We start from the raw sequence: 23,162 nt of genomic DNA, 5'->3' as shown, positions 1-23,162 counted from the left end.
GTCAATGGGTTAAAGGACGCACACGAGCAGGTCGAAAGGAAACTAAATGTACACGTCTTTTATTTAAAATAGCACAGAAAAAAGGACGAGAAGCAGACTTAACAATTCTTACCTATTTTAATCCCAACATAGGTGCCTGGCACACTCGCACATGGGATGAATCACACACCGGTTAGACTCGTACCGGTGGATGTGCAGATGCTCATTTGGGTCCGGCAGTTCCTGCGCGTGGCGTACGGTTCGATCCGGCAGACAGCACGAAAGAGAATCGGCACGGAGGATGACCCAGCACAGCGGACGACCCAGCACGGATGAAGAACCAGCTTGGAGGACGAAGGAGAAGGGCAGCACGGACGAACCAGCTCATAGGACGGTCGGTTTGAAGGACAAACGAGGAGAGAGAGCTCGAATCACGATCGGCACGGGCCTTTATCGGGTGGAATGTCCTTCTAGAAAGTTCCATGGCTTCACATTGGCCGAGGTTGGTCATGTGCAGTCATCCCCCCCCCCCCCCTACCTCCTTCTGGAAGGTTTTATTCTCCGCCTACTTTTGGAAGGTTTCATTCCCCGCCTACCATTGTCGCGGTTGACCACATGGACTGTTTCTCCCCGCCCACGAACCAACGTCTTCGTTCAACCATAGGAGGGGTTGGAATCCTGCCTAACTCAACGCATATCTGCTTTAATTACAACACAATGGGAAGGGAGCAAATCTTTACATTTAATAAGAAATAATTGACTACTGCAGGCTACATGATGTCATGTAATTAACTAGTAGAGGAGGTGTCCTTTATTACAAAACCGTAACAATATATATATATATATATATAGAGAGATATAGATATAGATATACATATATATATATATATATATATATATATGTTGGAACCCATCTGTGGATCGGTCCCATCGGCCGATGGGTTTAACCCATCTGTGGATGCACGAGAAATGACAATGCAGACCCATCGGCCGATGGGTCTGCGCCATCTGCGGATGTGTTGTTCACCTTGAAGGAATGTGTATGCATCATAATTCATCTCTGTTAAATTCTGTTTAACGTATTGTATCCGTATTCCGTAAATTGTATCCGTAATTGTATCCGTAATTGTATCCGTAATTGTATCCGTATTGTATCCATAAATTCTGTTTAACGTATTGTATTGTTTGTGTTAAAAATCATCTCTGTTAAATTCCTACCACATGTAATTCCAATGACTGTGTACCTGATTGAAGAGCACCATTCTGTCAACACATTCCTTCAAGGTGAACAACACATCCGCAGATGGCGCAGACCCATCGGCCGATGGGTCTGCATTGTCATTTCTCGTGCATCCACAGATGGGTTAGACCCATCGGCCGATGGGACCGATCCACAGATGGGTTCCAACATATATATATGTATGTGTATATATATATATATATATATATATATATATATATATATATATATATATATATATATATATATATATATATATGTCGAGATCGAAGACCTCAAGGGAAGGAAGAAGAAGAAGAATCAGAGGAAGAAGAACAACAATGTTTAATAAAATCGATTATATACACACGTGTGGAGCGAGGCTCGAGAATGCGCCGCCTACACGCAGCGGGCAATTCCTCAAGACACTCGCTAAAAAATAAGTGGAAAGGCATTTCATTTATAGCAAAATATTAGACAAGAATCTGCGCTAAAGACATAGCACTACAAGGCCATAAGGACAACATCTCCCATTGTCCCGTCCTACAGAAGGTCAAATTTAGACAACAAGATGTAAGCATAATGATAGGCTACGCTTTTTTTGGCTATCTATCTAAACATATCAGACCCGAGCGCAGGCCGAAGTAAATATTCTTATACACTAGGCTAAATGGTAGATGAAGATTGGATACGTCCTTGGTTTAGGAGACATACTAAACACTACGAAGATATATAATTAATTATTCCCTTTGTGAAGGAGGCGTTTGGATGACATCTTTTTTCCTGTACGTGGGTCGAGAGCATTTTATCTACTGTTTGGCACATTCATTCAAGGACTAATTTACTAGGCTAAGGATCCACCCTGCACGTCGAGCCTCGAAACCACATTTTGTCCACTCACCTCTGCCTGCAGTTGAGTTCAAATCAGTTTTTTGAAGCACGATATATAATTTCAGATGTTATGATCAATTGAGTCATGGGGCTAAAACCCTAATGGCTGACAGTTCCTTCCTTTGTCTTGACAAGACACCTCCTTGGAAAGACACCAAATTCATCAATTAGTTACATGCCAGGCACGACATAGCGTCACGTATGCTCAAAGAGAGATACCGGCCCTAACTGGTCGTCTAACATTCAACGCATAAATTGTTAGCCATGATTCGCGACGACGGCGCCTGGTTTAAGAGATTGCTGCCGCCCGCCAGATTCCGAATCCACCCTCGCTGCGGCATAGGTGCGACCCAGTTGCCAGCCAGATTAAGGGGCCCTCTTTATGCAAGTGAGGTCCTCGCGAATCAGGGCAAACAATCGACGTTAAATGCCATCAAGCCTTGTACATGTGATTGCTGGGTGGTGTAAGTGGTGGTGAGGGTGGTTCTTCCGGATACATGTTTTGCCATCCGCTCCTTACTGCTGGTATAATAGCAATGACTTTTAAAAGAACCTACACTTTCTAAATCACAGGTTAAATCATCCCAACTAAAATCATAATCATTATCAGAATCCCAAGCATCAAATAGGTTCATCGATCACCCCATATACTCCTTCCTTTTCTGCCAACAACATATCCAAAACCACTTGATTCTGCATCACCATCGTTCGCATATGCATTAATTCGTTTTCCAATTGTAGTTCTGCGATTCAGGTTTCGTTTCCAATTCGTTCCATTACTAATGCGAGACTATCTATTTGCCAGTCATTCATAATACATAAGAGGCGTTAGCCAGCACACGCAAGGGGTTTTCCACACAAGTATCACAATCATCACAAACATCGATGCAGGCATTAGCCAGTAGCCCGTTCCCACATGGGATTAACACAAATATCACAGTCATCATCACAAAATTTAATACAAAATTCTGAAGCGCTGGTCACATCTGCCTTGTTGAAGGACCCATTCAGATCGACGGCCTCTGTGGTCAAGATCATGGTTTTCCAACGGCGATTTCTTCATCGTCCATCCTGAAAAATACTTTCTTACACACACCATGATCAATTCCTAGCCCCCCGTCCCACTAATTGGCATTTAGTTACCTTATCTCTCAGATGGTTGGCTTATTCATAGCCGCATTTCCTGTGTCATGTCTGGAAATTCAAATGCCATATTTACTTTCACCAATTTCCGAAAATTCCTTCCTTTTAATCATCTTCCCTACATTTAATAATACATGATTTACCAAATTTACCTTGGGAAAAATGGATCCCAGATAACAAGTCCCTCCCCACTGTTCGGGTAGGTATGGATATGCTTTATTTCCGCAAATAAACATTACTCCATGGGGTGGGATAAGGGCCGAGGCCATGCATTTACCGATCTCAACGCGGGTGGCGCTTGGTGTCCCCCAAGATATGGTTAGCTTGGTTACGTTATGCTGGGCTTGGTCATCTATGGTTATTACAAGGGGCCTCCCTTTTCTCTCCCTCTGGTGTCGGATGGCAGGGTATGGGTACATTCCGAGGTTCCCATCTGAACGTGTCCCTTTCCTATAAGACACACCCGTCCCTTTTGCTCTGTCACCCAGACTGGATCAGGTGGTTTGTCTAACAAAGCCTGCTTAATGGGTGGGGTATATCGAAACTCCCGGGAACACACTGCCTGCGATTTTGGGCCTATCAGTTCCAAGGTTGTGGTCAGACATGGGGTACGCAAGGGTCCTGAGCACATATCTCGTAGGGACAGGGGTAGCACTACCATTTCTATCCCTGTCGTACTGGTGTGGGGAAAATGCATGCACACCCAACACCGTGATCGGTTCTGTACTTTCGCCATTGCACGGGTCACAGTCCAATACGTATTTTCCTTTGGCTTTTTCTTGCTTTCGATCCGTGGGTGCGGAATTAATATGTGTGAAATGCATGGTGGCCTATAATCGTAGGGGGAGCTCTGTGACGTCATGAATTCACATTGTAGTAATCGCTTGCTTCAAACGACTGAGGGCAGCAAAACCTGTCTAAACCTACTGCCATTTAACGACGCTTCCCAGATGACGGCTCCCATACACCATTCTGGCACAAAATTGTTGCATCCCACAGATGCCACGATTATTTGAACAAACTCATTTTCCTAATCCACCCTTTCAATTTTCATTTCAATTTAAAGTCAATCCAATGTCCTCTTTTAGCATCCCATGCACCTGTTGCAGACACCTGTTTTAGCCTGAAGCGGTATATTAAACTAAATGTGATTGCCACCCCTAACAGGCGGTGGTGCAGCATCCTCGATCTGTGGTGGTGCGTTTGAGGTGTCTGTGTTTGTGGGTATGGCCAACTTACAATGTGTGGCATGTACCCAGGACGACTTGCCCTCACAAAACACCGCTGTTGGTGTGATCAGAAGAACTTGGTATGGCCCCGTCTTACGGGTGAAATGCTTCACCAGCACGTAATCTCCTTCACCTTCACCTTCACCAGCACCTATGCAAAACTTTAAAAACATGTCTGTCATCCATGATAGGTAATTCAAGTCAAGAATGGTAATTCAAGTGCTGCCATATCCACTGTTGGCTGATGCCGTTGACATATAGCGCACGAGCGACAGACCATGGTAACCACAGTCGAAAGGCCTGGTGCTGCCCAGGTGGAAGTGACCTGCCTCATCACCTCACCCCCCTATGGCACACATGGCCATTTGGATGCGCCATGCGTGCCAACCATGGCAATAAAGCTCGCGGTGCCACGGGTTTGTCATTAATCGTCCACATTTGTCCTTCTGCGGGGCACTGAGCTCCCAATTTAATCCAATTTTTGATGTTCTACGTTTGAGGCCGCGGCTTGTAATTGTATTACATCAAACTCTGTAGGTGCGGATGTCGGAACGTCTGTCTTGAGGTGCCAAATTAATTATGAACCCTTCATTGTTGTCCAACACATGGACCGTTCGGTGTTCAACATTGTATCGACGCCTTACTGGCGTTTTCCGCAGTCGGTCCATCATCCATGTACGACAGTACCCTGCCATTCCCAAAAATCGCAACGAACACACTAACTCTTCACTGTTATCCTTCACTTCACTTCAAAATTTCACTGTTATCCTGTCAATACCTGGACAATTTTTTCCTTTCCTTCCTAGATACGCGAATTTCACATCAGTATAAACCCACTGGAAAAAATATCTGAAAAATAACTAGCCTCCCAAAACCATTTCCCTGCAAGAGCGGGGTTAGCCTTGCGGTCCACATGACAATCTTTTTTATTTTGCTCTATCACCTCCCTTTGAGCAATAATTTAATTGGTGTGATTCCCATATACCCACTCCTGGTGGAGTTCTGTTCACCTGGTCTGCAGAGCCGTGATCCAATCTTCACCAGCCCCCAATCACCTTCTTATCACAAAACAACAGTCCATAACTAACCACTTTTCTTTATTTCCTGTCTTCTCCATCAACTTTTATAATCTTTTCCCCTCCCTTTCTTAGCAAACCTTGCAAAGTCACTTGTCATTGACAAATGATCCATTTAATTCGACTTTCCTTTAACATCTTCGCACTTTCCATGACCTTCTTCACACTTACTTTAAACCTTTTCTTCAGACACAACCCACATGAGTTATGAATACAATTTCCCCTTCCAGGCACGTGTCTAGTCACTCACTAAGTGTCCATAAGACAACGTCATCATATTTCACAGAACTCCACCACTCTATTAAATCCTAAGCATACCCAATGGGCAATCCACGAAAAAATCAAAGCATTTTCAGTCCCCTTTTTCCCATATACTAGTCAATGTAAGTCAGCCAAACATAAACAAAGAGGTTCCAGCGAGTTGTGACCTCCATAACTCTAAACAACTCCGCTGGCACCTTTTAAAACAAACTTTCCCAGTCACTTACTAAAATAAAGTGCAGCTCTTGTCCGTAGATATACGTTAACCAAGGTTACATGAGACTTGACAACAATAGAATTTGGCTACCTACAGAGAAAGTACCTGCACAACACATTTACAAACCAATTCGTCCCCTCGTATTAGGGAACGTCACAAATGTTCCACCACAATTTACAGCAGGTGACCACCCACCTGCCTTCTGTCGAAGTCCAGTTCAATTTCCATTCACAGACAGACAGACAGACAGACAGACGAACCCCCAACGTACTAACAGGATGGTCTCACAGAGGCCATTCCATTCAAATCTGTAGGCTGCCACGATTCTTCCCGCCAGGACACACCATCATAGTCACCATAGTCACACGACACGTCAGCAGACACAGTGAATGACATTCAACATCATAACAAACGCCGCAGAAACTGCTCCTCCTTGATCCATATCTGCAGACGCAGTCAGACACACCCAGTTGGACAGACAGACTGGCTCCACATTACAACTGCAAACATCCGAAATGACAACAGCTAACACCAAATATTTATTGTCCCCCTTTCAGGGAAGTCAAATCAACCACCATTAAAGCACAAAACAGAAAACGACCATATACTCAGAGTATATGCCATATACTCAGAGTGAGACCCGAAAATCAAGCAGACAGACCGACAATCGAACCTGTCTTTCGACACTGCCGAACGACAAGTTCGCAGACACTGAGGGAGTGACATTCGACCCCCAGTAGATACCGCGGACACCGCTTTGGTCCGCACCAGCAACTCCCTCAAAATCAGTGTTCAGAGACATGACTCCATAGACAGCCAGAAAGCCAGACAAATACGGACACACACACACAGAGATTAATATATTTTTACAGATTAATATACAGAGATTAATAGATTAATATAAACAATTAATATATTGTCCACATTCATCTTGGTCAACCCAACCCATTCTGGCTCTCCCCAAGAGCTCTGTGTCCGGACAGACAGACAGATAAACGGACCGGGTGAAACCATAACCATCCATCCTTCCGATTGGACTCACGTCCGCATCACATGTCATTCTTGCCTTCATTCAACGCATTCTGTCATCCCACGTCGGCCAAATACAAGCCCCGGCCATGCCGTTGAATAAACACCCTGTCGGTTGACAGCCTATTATTTTTGACTTTCACTCCCATTCTCCCTTGCTACATCTGGAGAGCCGTTAATGTGGGGATGTAATTGAACACTTGTTTTAAAGCCCTGTCTACACATGCTCTCCATAACATACTCATTATTCCCTGTCAATTTTACTCATCCGGATTGCCCAACGCCCGTAGGCAATTTGGGGAATCCCTTGTCAGTCAATGACACACATCAATGACACACACACAATAAACACAAATACACGCTGCAATGACAGATCATTCATTCCCTTATACACAATACAGTATAAATTCATGCACACTCATGCACACTTCAATCCTACTTACCTGTGAACTCTAACACATCCAGTGCGTAGCTTAACTTAAAATACTCATTTTTCTACCTTTCTTGGGCTAGTCCCTCCTGGTAGTCCTAAGATCGGGTCGCCCCCCGATTCCTAACCTTAAACGCAGTTCTCACGCCGGAGTAACTTAATACCTATTATCTATCACCCACATATGGGTCTACCTGCTTCCCGAACAGGAAGCTTACCTGAGGGATACCCCTCCTTATCCCGGGCGCCCTGTATAATCGATTCATTACCCACTGCTGCTCTGGTTTAAACTAAATTTGGTTCGGAATGCAAGCCAGGTGGTACAGCCGACAGAGGTCCACACGTGTCCAAAGCAAGGCGGGAGGCTTCAATTTCGAGGTGCAAAAATGCGTACCCACCAAATTAGATGCCGGCAGGCCTCCCTCCCGACCTGGAACGTGAGGATCCACCTCGTCTGCACACTTGGATGTATCCCACTTCTGACACCAAAATTGTCGAGATCGAAGACCTCAAGGGAAGGAAGAAGAAGAAGAATCAGAGGAAGAAGAACAACAATGTTTAATAAAATCGATTATATACACACGTGTGGAGCGAGGCTCGAGAATGCGCCGCCTACACGCAGCGGGCAATTCCTCAAGACACTCGCTAAAAAATAAGTGGAAAGGCATTTCATTTATAGCAAAATATTAGACAAGAATCTGCGCTAAAGACATAGCACTACAAGGCCATAAGGACAACATCTCCCATTGTCCCGTCCTACAGAAGGTCAAATTTAGACAACAAGATGTAAGCATAATGATAGGCTACGCTTTTTTTGGCTATCTATCTAAACATATCAGACCCGAGCGCAGGCCGAAGTAAATATTCTTATACACTAGGCTAAATGGTAGATGAAGATTGGATACGTCCTTGGTTTAGGAGACATACTAAACACTACGAAGATATATAATTAATTATTCCCTTTGTGAAGGAGGCGTTTGGATGACATCTTTTTTCCTGTACGTGGGTCGAGAGCATTTTATCTACTGTTTGGCACATTCATTCAAGGACTAATTTACTAGGCTAAGGATCCACCCTGCACGTCGAGCCTCGAAACCACATTTTGTCCACTCACCTCTGCCTGCAGTTGAGTTCAAATCAGTTTTTTGAAGCACGATATATAATTTCAGATGTTATGATCAATTGAGTCATGGGGCTAAAACCCTAATGGCTGACATATATATATATATATATATAATGTATATATATATATATATATATATATATATATATATATATATATATATATATATATATATATATATATACACACACACACACATATACATACAGGGTGAGTCAAAAGTAGCGCCCGTGCCCGATTTCTGTTTTTTCGGCTGTCAGATTCTTTCTGGGATGTCATGTTGTTAATAATTGTCTTGCAGATTATTAATTTTCTTAATTTAGTTATTTTTGTTTTTGTTTTGCAGGTTATTGCTGAGAGTTTGGAAAGTTACTGAATTTGCACCAAATTGAACCATGAATTACCTTTCAATGAATCAACGCATTGCGGCCGTGAAACATTACTACAAATGTAATGAACAACCAACGATGGCGGCACGCCGTTTGGCGCAGTAATTCGATATTAACCCACCCCAGGGAAGAAACATACGATTTATTGTCGAGAAATTTGAAGCAACAGGGTCAGTAGCCACTGCAAAGAAGTCCGGTTGTCCGAAACCGGCAACGAATGTAGCTAAGGCTGAATAAGCCATCAGGAGACGAACAAAGTCCGAAAAAGTCACCTCGCCGTTTATCTGCAGAGTTGGAAGTGAAGCAATCAAGTGTTATCCATATCCTTTACCAGAAAAACTGGAAACCTTACATTCCACGCTTACTGCATGCCCTTCATGATGGAGATGACGACCGCCGTCTTCAATTTTGCGAAGAGTTCTTAGCTAAACTTGACGAAGAGGACACAATGCTAGACAACATCTGGTGGTCAGATGAGGCATGTTTTAAGCTTAACGGCACAATTAACAGACACAATTGTGTCTACTGGGCTGCGGAGAACCCAAGAGTGACAGTTGAGAAGGAGGTAAATTTACCTGGCGTGACAGTTTGGGCAGCCATATCTCCATTAGGGATAATTGGACCCTTTTTCTTTGAGGGATCTGTCACTGCAGAAATTTACCTGGAATCCTTTAATGAAATCATTTATTTCTACCTTCTTGTACACTGTAATGCAAATGGCAAACAAACAATCAACTGACAAAAATAAATATATATAAACAGAAATCGGGCGCTACTTTTGACTCACCCTGTGTATATGTATATACACACACCATCTCGTTCATTAAAAAAAAGGATTTGTGAGCTTCTAAATTATTGTTTTCTGCCTTTTAAGGTTGTAATTTTCATCAGTTTGCCACTAGATTTGTCAAAAGGTAATTAAAGTATGCAGCACATCAGAAAGGTAATTAGCATAGTAAAGGTAGCATAGCATACGTGGTGTGGTGTTAGTAATGCTGAGCATTTTTCACATCACTGAACCCATCAAGATCACTCAACACACACTCCATCCTGAATGGTTATGCAAATTGATTCATCTCGGTTGTTTTAGATTTCCACTAAAAATCATCTAAAAGCAGAAGGCATTATTCACATCTACTTTGCTTCCTGCCAGTGTAATGCCCTCTAGCTGTGCTGCAGTTAAGTCACTTAGTCACTCGGCATGTGATTGTTTAGCAGGTGTCAAGAGAGCTGATAATAGCAGATAACTGCAAAATGGTTCTGCATGTTATCTTCTCATTTGGTGTGTGGTCTGTTTTCAGAGTCCATGGTTCCAAGCAGTGGTACATTTCACATCAAGCTGCCAAAGAAGAAGGGAACTCACATCGGAATCAAACTCAGCTGTGAGTATCCTTTCCGGTAATTCTACATGTTGCCAGTAATCCCAGGACAGACATAAATCCGCACTTGGAAAACAACTACTGGAGGCTGAGCAACCTTCCATCGGCAGAAGGGTTAACAGAGAGTCCCACGACAGCCATTTCCTATTAATCAATCGCAGTGTGCAGAAGTGTGTTCTTCATGAATTTGCCAAGTTTGGTGGAATTGAATGAAATGAAATTGAATGAAAACAGGCTATAAACCTTAAGAAACTCCAACAGAATCCATGAGCCTTGGACTCTTGTCCCTTTTAGGGGACTGAAGAGAAAGAAAGAACATTTCCACATAAACTGCCATAGTGTGTCAAGGCTGTTTAGTCATCAATGTAATGTACACATGGAATAAGACATGGGATTATGAAGATGGCCCTTCTCCTTACTGCATTTGGTCACGAAACATTTATCTAGAAATAAGCGAGGTGTACTCTAAACATGCGCGTAGTTCAAATTAGGGCTTCCAACAGCAGGGTCCAGGGATGCTTGGAGGAAAAATGGGCAGGTGGAAGAAACACCCAGGAAAAAATCGTGCGAGGCCGGATATGGATGTTATACACCTTTTTTTTTTTTTTTTTTTTTGTTGTATACAAGATCGAGGCTCGTGAAAGAGCGAACAATAATCACACAAAAAGCGAAACCGACACATAAAACACAAAAAAATAAGGGGAGCGGTAGACAAGATGGGGAGAGAGGGGGAAGGACACAAACACAACATTTGAGAGCAGGGACATCGGGAGAAATGTGGGAGGGGGAGGGCTTGGGGGGAGGTGGGAGTGGTATAAAACATATGAACACTGCAAGGACTTCCAGGAAAGAAGTTGGAATTTAAAAAAAAAAAAAAAGTGTATCTGGGGTGAATTAGCGGGGGTAGAAAAGATCAAGGTTTTGGATGGGGGAAGATAAGAGATGGTGGTGAACAGCTGTTTTAAAGACGTTTCTTGCAAAACGGAGTCCTCTTGTGCCATTTCCACTGACCATTCACGCAGGTCAGATTAGTACTACCACCCGGCGATACTGTGTAACTTTGCACTCAGGAGGGTCGACATCCCACTCTCCCTCGGATGTGCAAATCCGATTCTCTCTCCAAGCAAAGCAAAAATTAACTCGAGAGTGCAACACGGCAATGGTGGGCCAACTGGCCCTCTCATTTACTTGTGTGAAGTCGCACACGTTCATGCGACCACTCTTTACACTCCGTCTCGTCACATGCAGACTGCTGAATGTTGGTATGTAAATTTCCATTCTGCATCCGGGATATCAATAATGAAATGCAATTGGTTTGATTCACTTTTGATCGCAAGTGCCGACCCATAAGCCAAGCTCTGTCCCTCTCTTACCCTGGAAATGTATAAAACAATCATAGAAATGGCTTCACACACAAACAAGTCACTCTTACATATGGGGTCCTTCAAAATAAGCAATGCTGTAGAAACATAACATGTCTTGTGCAAAAAGACAAGCCTTACAGAGAAAATCATTTATTGTCAAATACAACAAAGACATGGTGGGTATCCCGATTGAGTGAGTCGATGCTACCTGTAAGTAAACAAGCACGCATTTTAATTTTAATATTTTAATTCAACATTTAATTTTAACATTAATCGCATTTTAATATTAATATTTTAATTCAACATTTAATTTTAACATTAATCGCATTTTAATTTTAATATTTTAATTCAACATTTAATTTTAACATTAATCGCATTTTAATTTTAATATTTTAATTCAACATTTAATTTTAACATTAATCGCATTTTAATACTAATATTTTAATTCAACATTTAATTTTAACATTAATCGCATTTTAATTTTAATATTTTAATTCAACATTTAATTTTAACATTAATCGCATTTTAATTTTAATATTTTAATTCAACATTTAATTTTAACATTAATCGCATTTTAATTTTAATATTTTAATTCAACATTTAATTTTAACATTAATCGCATTTTAATATTAATATTTTAATTCAACATTTAATTTTAACATTAATCGCATTTTAATTTTAATATTTTAATTCAACATTTAATTTTAACATTAATCGCATTTTAATACTAATATTTTAATTCAACATTTAATTTTAACATTAATCGCATTTTAATTTTAATATTTTAATTCAACATTTAATTTTAACATTAATCGCATTTTAATTTTAATATTTTAATTCAACATTTAATTTTAACATTAATCGCATTTTAATTTTAATATTTTAATTCAACATTTAATTTTAACATTAATCGCATTTTAATATTAATATTTTAATTCAACATTTAATTTTAACATTAATCGCATTTTAATTTTAATATTTTAATTCAACATTAAATTTTAACATTAATCGCATTTTAATTTTAATATTTTAATTCAACATTTAATTTTAACATTAATCGCATTTTAATTTTAATATTTTAATTCAACATTTAATTTTAATATTAATCGCATTTTAATTTTAATATTTTAATTCAACATTTAATTTTAACATTAATCGCATTTTAATTTTAATATTTTAATTCAACATTTAATTTTAACATTAATCGCATTTTAATTTTAATATTTTAATTCAACATTTAATTTTAACATTAATCGCATTTTAATTTTTATATTTTAATTCAACATTTAATTTTAACAATAAAACAATCATAGAAATGGCTTCACACACAAACAAGTCACTCTTACATATGGGGTCCTTCAAAATAAGCAATGCTGTAGAAACATAACATGTCTTGTGCAAAAAGACAAGCCTTACAGAGAAAATCGTTTATTGTCAAATACAACAAAAAAAAAATTAAAAAAAATCGCATTTTAATTTTAATATTTTAATTCAACATTTAATTTTAACATTAATCGCATTTTAATTTTAATATTTTAATTCAACATTTAATTTTAACATTAATCGCATTTTAATTTTAATATTTTAATTCAACATTTAATTTTAACATTAATCGCATTTTAATTTTAATATTTTAATTCAACATTTAATTTTAACATTAATCGCATTTTAATTTTAATATTTTAATTCAACATTTAATTTTAACATTAATCGCATTTTAATTTTAATATTTTAATTCAACATTTAATTTTAACATTAATCGCATTTTAATTTTAATATTTTAATTCAACATTTAATTTTAACATTAATCGCATTTTAATTTTAATATTTTAATTCAACATTTAATTTTAACATTAATCGCATTTTAATTTTAATATTTTAATTCAACATTTAATTTTAACATTAATCGCATTTTAATATTAATATTTTAATTCAACATTTAATTTTAACATTAATCGCATTTTAATTTTAATATTTTAATTCAACATTTAATTTTAACATTAATCGCATTTTAATTTTAATATTTTAATTCAACATTTAATTTTAACATTAATCGCATTTTAAATTTAATATTTTAATTCAACATTTAATTTTAACATTAATCGCATTTTAATTTTAATATTTTAATTCAACATTTAATTTTAACATTAATCGCATTTTAATTTTAATATTTTAATTCAACATTTAATTTTAACATTAATCGCATTTTAATTTTAACATTAACAAACACATGATACCTAAATATATTGCTCAATGCATTGTTACTTTTAACTTTTTAACACCCTATGTGTATGTACAGTATGTATGTATGTATGTATGTGTATATGCATGTATGTATGTTTGTGTGGATATGTATGTATGTGTGTATATGCATGTATGTATGTTTGTGTGGATATGTAATATGTATGTATGTGTGTATATGCATGTATGTATGTATATGTGTATGTATGTATGTATATATATGCATGTATGTATGTATGTATGTATGTATGTATGTGTGTATATGCATGTATGTATGTTTGTGTGGATATGTATGTATGTGTGTATATGCATGTATGTATGTATATGTGTATGTATGTATGTATATACATGCATGTATGTGTGTATGTATGTATGTACATATGTGTGTATGTATGTGTTTGTACAATATTTCCAACTTGCAAAATAAACATTTTTTAAAGTTTCATGCTGAATTAAAATGTCCACTAGTAGTAAGGGCATTTTATGAGATATTTCACAAATCTGTTAACTAAATTGTTACCAAAAAATTTCTTCACCAATATGTTTGTAAAGGTGTGTAATAACATGTGTTAAAATGTTGAAGTTCAACTCCCGTGGGAAACCCAGAAAAAAAGCTGTTGAATTCGGGTACCGAAAAATTATTTTCGAGAATTTTTATTTTTTTTAATCGGCCCTTAAGTAACTTATGAGGGGTCAAATAAGGGTTTTTCATGATTCTGAGTTGATTGTTAACATTTATATTTTCACTTTTACATTTACACACAAAGTAGCTTTTATTTCACATACATATATAATACTCAAGAGTTATTTCTCATTCACAATGTCAGAAGTTTCAACAGTCATTGTCTATGTCTTCTTCAGACTCAACAACATCATGACTGCAGTTTCTGCATGTAATGCCATTACAGACTCCACAGGCCGAGATGCACGTGACCCCATTCTTCTTGCAGCTGCATCGCCGGTTGCTGCAATCTCCATGACAATTACAGCTCGTGAACTGCAATAGCTCCTCAGGAGCCGTGGGGTCCAGTGTTGGAACTGGCTCATACCCATGCACACCTATTGTCCATCCATAGTCACTGGGGTTCAGAGACATGCTCTGTAGAAGGATCCAGTCCCGGGTCTGCAGGTAGGCACGGAGTGAATGTTGTGCAGCTGCACCCTCTGTTGGAGGTAGAGTCGCTGGTTTGATCACCCACCCCGCTGCCCAGAGTGTGTCACCTGGGTGAGGAGTGGCTGATCATGAGCCAGGGAGGAGGAAAGCTCAGCGAGGGGGAGAAACATGATCGCGTTCATTCCTTTCTGTTTCCTGTTCGTAAATGGAATAATCTTTACTTCAGTTCCTCTCAGGATCTTAGCTTTGTCGAGTGCCTTCAACTTCACCCGGGGGAAAGCTGCTGTTGTCTGTGGATCTGGCAAAGGTGGTGCCGGAGAGGTGACTTCGATCCAACCCATTGAGTGAAAGGGAGTGTTTCCGTGAATAGAGACAATGTTTAAATCTATATTGTCTCCAACAAACTGAGTGACTGCATTGTTTGTTTCCCCAACCTCCATAAAGACCACCTGATCATTACTTGACAATTCACTTTCACTGGCTGGCACTTTGGCTGTCATCACTGATTTATCCTCAAGCGCAGCATCAACCACAACCTCATCATTGATCTGTTCATCGGTTTCCTCCACAATGGTGTCAAGAGTGCCAGAAGTATCTGGAACATCATCTCCACTCCTACTATTAAGGAAGCAGTATTTGTAGTTTTGTGTCTCCGTGTAAGACTCAGTGTATCCCAGCCGGTGGAACTTGTTGAGCATCCATTTTGACCCAAATCTATGATCAAGTTGTATGGCAAGCCCCATTTGGTGTGGCAATACTCCAGACCGAGGTCGACAGGCCTTAATAAAATTCTGCCCCCAAACGGCAACTCTTTCGTCTGTCTTGACAATCGGTCTCAAGAACATCTGAAGGCTTGCAGGAACAAGTGTCAGCTGACTATCGATGTCAGTCATACTGTGTGTGGTGGGGTATGACTTTGGACCTAAATCAATCAAGGCAATATCATTGGATATGAACTTGAGTGCCGTCTTTATGATCTGAGTCTTCTCATCTCCATGGTCAAGATTAGCATGATGCCCTTGCAGAATATTGTCGGTGCCATCTTTGAGACAGAGTACATCTGCCCTTCTTTCCTGTGTTGTGAAATACAAGGTGTCTTCGTATTTCTCTAGAAGTTTTATCTTTAGCCAATGCTTTGAATAAGAAAGGCTCTTCTCTGGTGACTGATCAAACTCCTGCAGCTTTTCATGGACTTGGTCCATGTTCATTACCCCCATGCTCTAATTCTGAGTCTAACCATTCGCAGAATTCAATAAAAACTGCCTCTCGCTCCTCATCAATACTCCTCTGTCCTCTCTTCCTTTTTCCTTCCTCATCAGTCTTGGACAAACTGTCACCTCTCGCAAACATAAGTTTGCATCGCAAATGGTACAGTGTTTCTTCTGCTACCAAGTCGTTGATCCCTTCCAGGCGTCCAGTGACTTCAGTGCCCCAGTCATCCCCGCGACTCCGTGCTGTCTTCAGCAAGTTTGCCTTCAGTGTATCTGCAGTCAAATTATCTGGCACTCTGTATTTCTTTCTAGCTTGTGCTGGATTATTTTTGTAGAGCTGGGCTGGTTGGTTGCAAAGAATGCATACATCCTTATACAGGAGGTCAACTGACTGTGATCTTCTAGAACTGCAGCCAGTTGATGAACTGAACTCACAAGTAGTGCGTCTTCTCTTCAACTTTGATGACTCTTTCTCTGCCTTTGATGCTTGAGCTGACTTCTTGGTGGTTGCAACAAAGTTGTTGTACAGATCATTTTTACACTTCTGGTGGTACCTCAGTTTTCCTTCCTTTTGAGCCTCCTTCATACGTTCCACAACAGTAACATTTTCGACAGTTTCTGCTTGTTTCAATAAAGTTGAGTATCCCTTTGGAGTTGCCTGTATGAGCCTTTCAGCTGGTGTATGCGAGCGTGCACAGATGAAGCAATTGAGCACAGGTGGAGTAACGTCTTCATCCATATTGCTGGACTACATGTCCTGCAAAGTAGAAAATGAGATATATTTAGAAATTATTTTTCCACAAAGGAGTGTCTGTGGTGAAATATAAATGTTAACAATCAACTCAGAATCATGAAAAACCCTTATTTGACCCCTCATAAGTTACTTAAGGGCCGATTAAAAAAAATAAAAATTCTCGAAAATAATTTTTCGGTACCCGAATTCAACAGCTTTTTTTCTGGGTTTCCCACGGGAGTTGACCTTCAACATTTTAACACATGTTATTACACACCTTTACAAACATATTGGTGAAGAAATTTTTTGGTAACAATTTAGTTAACAGATTTTCATATGTTTCCCTTACTATAGAACGCATCGACAAAATCAAAGCCTGTCCACTTCTTCTTCCATATGCTAAACCTGACAAAAACAGCTAAAAAAAACAAATTGCCGATTTTAGGTGACCTTGACCTTTTGACCTGAAGTCTAAAAGCAGAATCTAAAAGCCAGTTGGCGCACCACGTGTGTGTGCATTAGTATGTATGTATGAGTGTGTGTGTGTGTGTGTGTGTGTGTGTGTGTGTGTGTGTGTGTGTGTGTGTGTGTGTGTGTGTGTGTGTGTGTGTGTGTGTGGAAGGGGGTGGGGGGGCGGCGTGGGAGGGTAGCATTATTACCCTGCGCTTGCGAAGCGAAAAGCGGGGTTAAGCATTCAGGTACCGACGTACGTGTCTGCATTTCAGTAAAGTAAAGTGTGTGCCATGTCTGCATTTTAAAAATTCATTTTCTCGGTAACCATGGGTCCGATTGACATGAAATTTTCACCAAAGGAGGGCCTCCCCCTTTAGATTATTTTAATGATTAATATGACGTCATGGGTCACATGGTACAGGCGCCATCTTGGAAAATTTCGCACCTCTTTATCTCTGAAACCAATCCATGGAAAAAATTGAGACCTGGCTCATTGTCACCGACTCCCCATGGGGAATAAGATATGTTAATGATGATGTCATCGGTGCCTTCGTTATGACGTCATAATTCGATAAATATAACACTTATCCATCCGATCATTATTACATTTTTTCAGCAACTGTTGGTCTGATGGACACAAAATTTTCACCATAGGAGCGCCTCCTCCTTTATAATATTTTAATGATCATCATGACATCATAGGTCATGTGTTACAGGCACCATCTTGGAAAAACCGAAAAACGTTGCACCTCCATATCTCCAAAACCGCTCTATGGGAAAAAATTGGAACGTGGCTCATTGTAAATAACTCCGTATGGGGAATAGGTGTTGTTAACCATGACGTCATTGGTGCCATAATTATGACGTCATAATTCGACAGGGACAACACTTAGTCTGATCAGTTTGAAATTTATTGAGCATGATCTATGCAACAATTATTTAGAGAATATAAATTTATGATGTCATCGCTCACATGGTCTGGCAGCCATATTGGATCAAAAAAAAAGAAACGTTCAAAAACAGAAGAGTTGGCTCACACCAAGTTGACTGCGCAGGGCAAGTATTCGATGAATACCATCTAGTTGGTAGGGTAGTGGGATAGCATTATTGGCTGAGAGAACAGCTGTGTCGCTGCCGCATTGGCCTCTTCTGGTTAGGGCAGGAATTGGGCATATGGCCATGGTGCCGGCGATAGCTTGCCTACTCTTCGCGAAGGATACCGTGGGATGCTGGCAGACTGGACGTCGTTTAATGTCCATCCGAGGGACGGCACACACATTGATGAAGCACCCTGCCTGTGAAACACTGGGATGGCAGTTTATAGCTGGGTCGGGATTCAAACCCAGGCTCGACAGCTTAGAGGAGTGTGCTTACCTCCAGGGAGTCTAGGCCATCTTGTCAGCCCTGATATTTAGTGAAGAGGAGTATTTTGGCAAAGACAAGTGCAAACAAACTTGGAGAAGTCAAAGACAACGAAAACATAATTGACTTGTTGGATTGGTAATTGCTAAAATGCGGAAATGGAGGTTCTGGTTTGAACTAAGCTTGCTGCTTGAGCAGCGATAACATTGTTTGTTATACCATTCTTATATTATGTAGACATTGCATACACAGACACAGGCTGTTATAATGTCAGCGCACGAGAGAATGGTGATGGGGTTCAAACAACATGCAATGTCTTTTCACGTGTCCATGTCATTGATATGATCCGCAATTAAAAGTAGTGTTTTTTCCAATTTTTGGACAACACATTTCGTTTTTGTTTACAAATCAAATTTATAACAACCAGCAACGGTACCCGCCCTATGGGCGGGGCTCCAATTGGGAGGCCCAAATGAAAAGGCAAAATATCAGAAATTAAAGGTTTTTTTTTTTTTTTTAACGATTTATATAAACATCCGTTATATCATATCACACGTAAATCATCAAATCACATCTAAACAGTATCTTTAGAATTTCAACAATTTCAACATCACTGTTCATATCGGTAAATATTATTCCATCGTGTTTCAAATCGTGATCGATGCACGATGATCGTGATGATCGTGACCGTGAATCGTGATCGATAATCGTGTTCACAATCGCTATGTCGTATGTACTCCCGATGCGTGTACCAAATTCCCGATACGTGTAACTGTACCAAATCGACAGTTAAAAGGATTTTGAGCTGATAGGTGTTACGGCCTTGGCAAGATCGATGGAGACAGCGATCTGTTAGCGTATACACCACCCAAATAGCTATGTGGAATTCTCTCATGTAGAGATTAAACGTCGTTTGAACTTTGGCCGAGGTCATTATTTACTTTTAATGATGTTTATATACGAATGATGTTTATATTGGTTTTGGGTCGTCCTTTCCGCATATCTCGTGGGATTGTGAGTTGGCGAGACGGCCGTGATGGCGGGGAGGGGGTTGGAATTCTCTCCAGCAGGGATTCAACCCGTGTCCTTAAAAAAGGTCTTTGTCCGAGGTCGCCGAGTCCGATCGATGCAGCCGTGCAGTGATCGGTGCAGCCGTTTGTGCGGCACCCGGGAAAACAACATCGTCACAATGAAAACATCGTCACAATGAACGTTATGCGAACGCGAATGTTATGCGGGAGTCCAAACATGAGAATGCTGGAGACTAAAGCTGAAATTGGAAAAAACAATATCGCCTATTTTACTCCAGGGGATCCCAGGATTAACCACCCAAAATATCGTTAGATCGGTTCAGTCGTTTTTGCGGTACCTTCGAACGGACAGACAGACGGACGGACATTTGGTGAATTATAGTAAGATATATCACAAAAAAAAAGAAACTAACAGAGAGTAACGAGATGAGCAAGAATACAAGCATATCATAATATTGATAGTATATGTGGATGCTTCAAGCTGGAGAAACTTCCCAGATTTACAAAACTTCCACGAGAGAGCCTAAGAGTGGTGATGGAATCAGAGGTTAGATGACGACAAGGAAATTGTGGATTAAAACTTGCATCGTTACTTATGGATTAAATTTAATATAAACTGGCATATAAGACCCGCCACTTCACTGATGGGATGATCAATCTTTGATGCGATGGCTAATTTATGGAGGAAGAACAAAAACGGATTCCTGGGAGATCCTGCCCTCCATGTGGGGATAACCGGCATCGCAAGTTGGCGTTTGCAGTTTCGCCACGTGTGCTCATGTTCCCACACACAAACCTTTCTTTTTTTACCCCCTTTTTTTTGCATCACAAACGTCCCTGGGAGTTCCCTGAATCCACCCTTGTTGGTTTCATTGAAATACATGAATCAGGTTTCAAGTTATTGCACGACAAATAGACACGGTTCCTTTTTTACAATATCGATCATTTTATAACCTATATCTATCGACATCCTTAATTGAAAATAAATGAAAAATACATGTCACATGGCAATTGAAATCAAGTTGTTACACACGAATGTCCCCCTCAGGGTTAGAGGCAAGGAATGACTTCTTCATAAGAAAACAGATATAAAAGCATTGATTTGCATACATGACCCAATGTTTTTATCTTATAGGTTTCTGCATCAGTATTTAGTAAAACTAAAGTGGTTTTTGTGATTGGAATTTGCAGCACCAGCAAGAAGGAAGTTTGGAGATCCACTTATCATCTCGGACATTCAGAAAGGAAGCATCGCCCACAGGTTTGGTTGATTTCTGGAGTTGTTTCTAATTTTTATGGTCACTCTGGATTTGGATTTTAAAAATTCTTTCAGTTTATGGGGGTAATTTAACCGCATGTTTCATCGGTTCCTTCAACTCTTTCATGGATAAATTGAGGGCTCCTTTTTATAATTGTGGAGATGCAAATAAACAACAACAAGCAATATATATGTTTTGGCTTAGCGGTTAGGGTGCCGGCTTGGGATCCTAGGATCCTGAGTTCGAATCCCGGTCGATCGCTGAATTAACGCCAGGGGGGTTGACTCAGCCCGTCATCCTTCTGAGGTCGACAAATTGAGTACCAGATTGCTGGGATGAATTTTTTTTTTTTTTGTATACTGAATCGAGGCTCGTGAAAGAGCTGACATTTACTTCACAAACAAATCAACCAGACAAGCAAAATATATAAAAAGAGGGAGCGGAAGACAAGATGGGGAGAGAAGGGGAAGCACACAAACACAACATTTGAGAGCAGGGAGATGTGTGGGAGGGAGAGGGCTTGGGGGGAGGAGGCGTGGGAAGGGGGTGGGGGCGTGGGAAGGGGGTGGGGGGGGGGGGGGGTGGGAGAAGTATAAAACACAAGGACACCAAGGACTTCCAGGTCAGAAGTTGGTATTTCAAAAAAGTGGAATTGGGGTGAAATTAGCGGGGGCTAGGTGTACCCCAATTGATCCCGGTGTGTACCCCAATTTAGAATAGGTACACCGTATCCCTGCGCATCGTAAGAGGCGACTAGGTTGGCGTCAGGAAGGGCATCCGGCCATAAAAAAAAAACTGCCTCAAACAGGGAACCATGATTGTCATGGGGCCTGCAAGGCTAACCCTCGCTCTAGAGGGGAAAAATGGCCTGAAAACGATCATTCATATATATATATATATATCGCTTCACTTCCTGCCCAGATAGTTTCAGCAGCACACACTCGAGTCTATTTTAAAGACCGCAGATTTAAAAGTCATCAGTAAAGGGCAGTGGAGTTGCTGACCATGTTTTTGTACTTGTTATGAGCTTGTCAGGACGGCACACCATATATTCGTTTACTTGCTGTGACCGTGCAAATCGAGTCAGTTTAATATGGGATTAACCCTCCGAGCTTGATAGAGCAGTAAGTCACAGTTCGCAGTGCACAGCAGCCGAAACTGTGCGATCTGTGAGCAGTAATTTCTGTCCACTCGTTAAGGACTATATAGTGCGTGACTGGAACCTTCAACATAAAAAATACATTACCTCTGCCTTACTACCCCCCACGAACCAGGAGGTAGGGTTGCGGACAGGCATAACAATAGACCAAAACAAGACCCTTCCAACCTGATAAATGCATCATGGAATTAAATGCCATGAGCACATGCATAACGCTTCACTTCCTCGAGAGCTTCAGCAACCCTAAATACTTCCAGTATCGTGGCAGGAAGTTCTCATGAGACTCGCATCTTTTTTCGTCAAGTTCCTCCATCACCAAGTCTTCGTGATTGTGATCGAGGACCTTAAGTGTGATGGTGATCCCCATTCCTCCCCATTCCCCCCCCCCCCTTCTCTCTCTCCAACCCCTCTCTCTTTCCCTCTCCTCTTTCTCCCTTCCCTCTCCCTTCCCTCTTCCTTGCTTCTCTCTCTCTCTCTCTCTCTCCCTTCTCTCTCTCTCTCCCTTCTCTCTCTCTCCCTTCTCTCTCTCTCTCCCTTCTCTCTCTCTCCCTTCTCTCTCTCTCCCTTCTCTCTCTCTCCCTTCTCTCTCTCTCTCCCTTCTCTCTCTCTCCCTTCTCTCTCTCCCTTCTCTCTCTCTCCCTTCTCTCTCTCTCCCTTCTCTCTCTCTCCCTTCTCTCTCTCCCTTCTCTCTCTCTCCCTTCTCTCCCTCTCCCTTCTCTCTCTCCCTTCTCTCTCTCTCCCTCTTCTCTCTCTCTCCCTTCTCTCTCTCTCCCTTCTCTCCCTCCCTTCTCTCTCTCTCCCTTCTCTCTCTCCCTTCTCTCTCTCTCCCTTCTCTCCCTCCCTTCTCTCTCTCTCTCCCTTCTCTCTCTC

General features: G+C 40.5%; 1 protein-coding gene across 1 annotated transcript in view; it reads left to right on the top strand.

The window, feature by feature from the left end:
• LOC137436513 (glutamate receptor-interacting protein 2) overlaps positions 1-23,162 on the top strand; it is a 535,867-nt gene that overhangs the window by 392,665 nt on the left and 120,040 nt on the right. The window contains exons 13-14 of the mRNA XM_068130374.2: positions 10,288-10,368; positions 21,066-21,135. Coding sequence (XP_067986475.2) covers positions 10,288-10,368; positions 21,066-21,135 — 151 coding nt within the window. The remainder of the gene's footprint in view (positions 1-10,287; positions 10,369-21,065; positions 21,136-23,162) is intronic.

The sequence above is a fragment of the Myxine glutinosa genome, chromosome 11, assembly GCF_964187855.1.
Source record: "Myxine glutinosa chromosome 11, kmMyxGlut1.1, whole genome shotgun sequence".
NCBI classification, from domain to species: Eukaryota; Metazoa; Chordata; class Myxini; order Myxiniformes; family Myxinidae; genus Myxine; species Myxine glutinosa.
The sequence above is the reverse complement of the archived record's forward strand: the minus strand, read 5'-3'. Positions and strand labels throughout refer to the sequence as shown.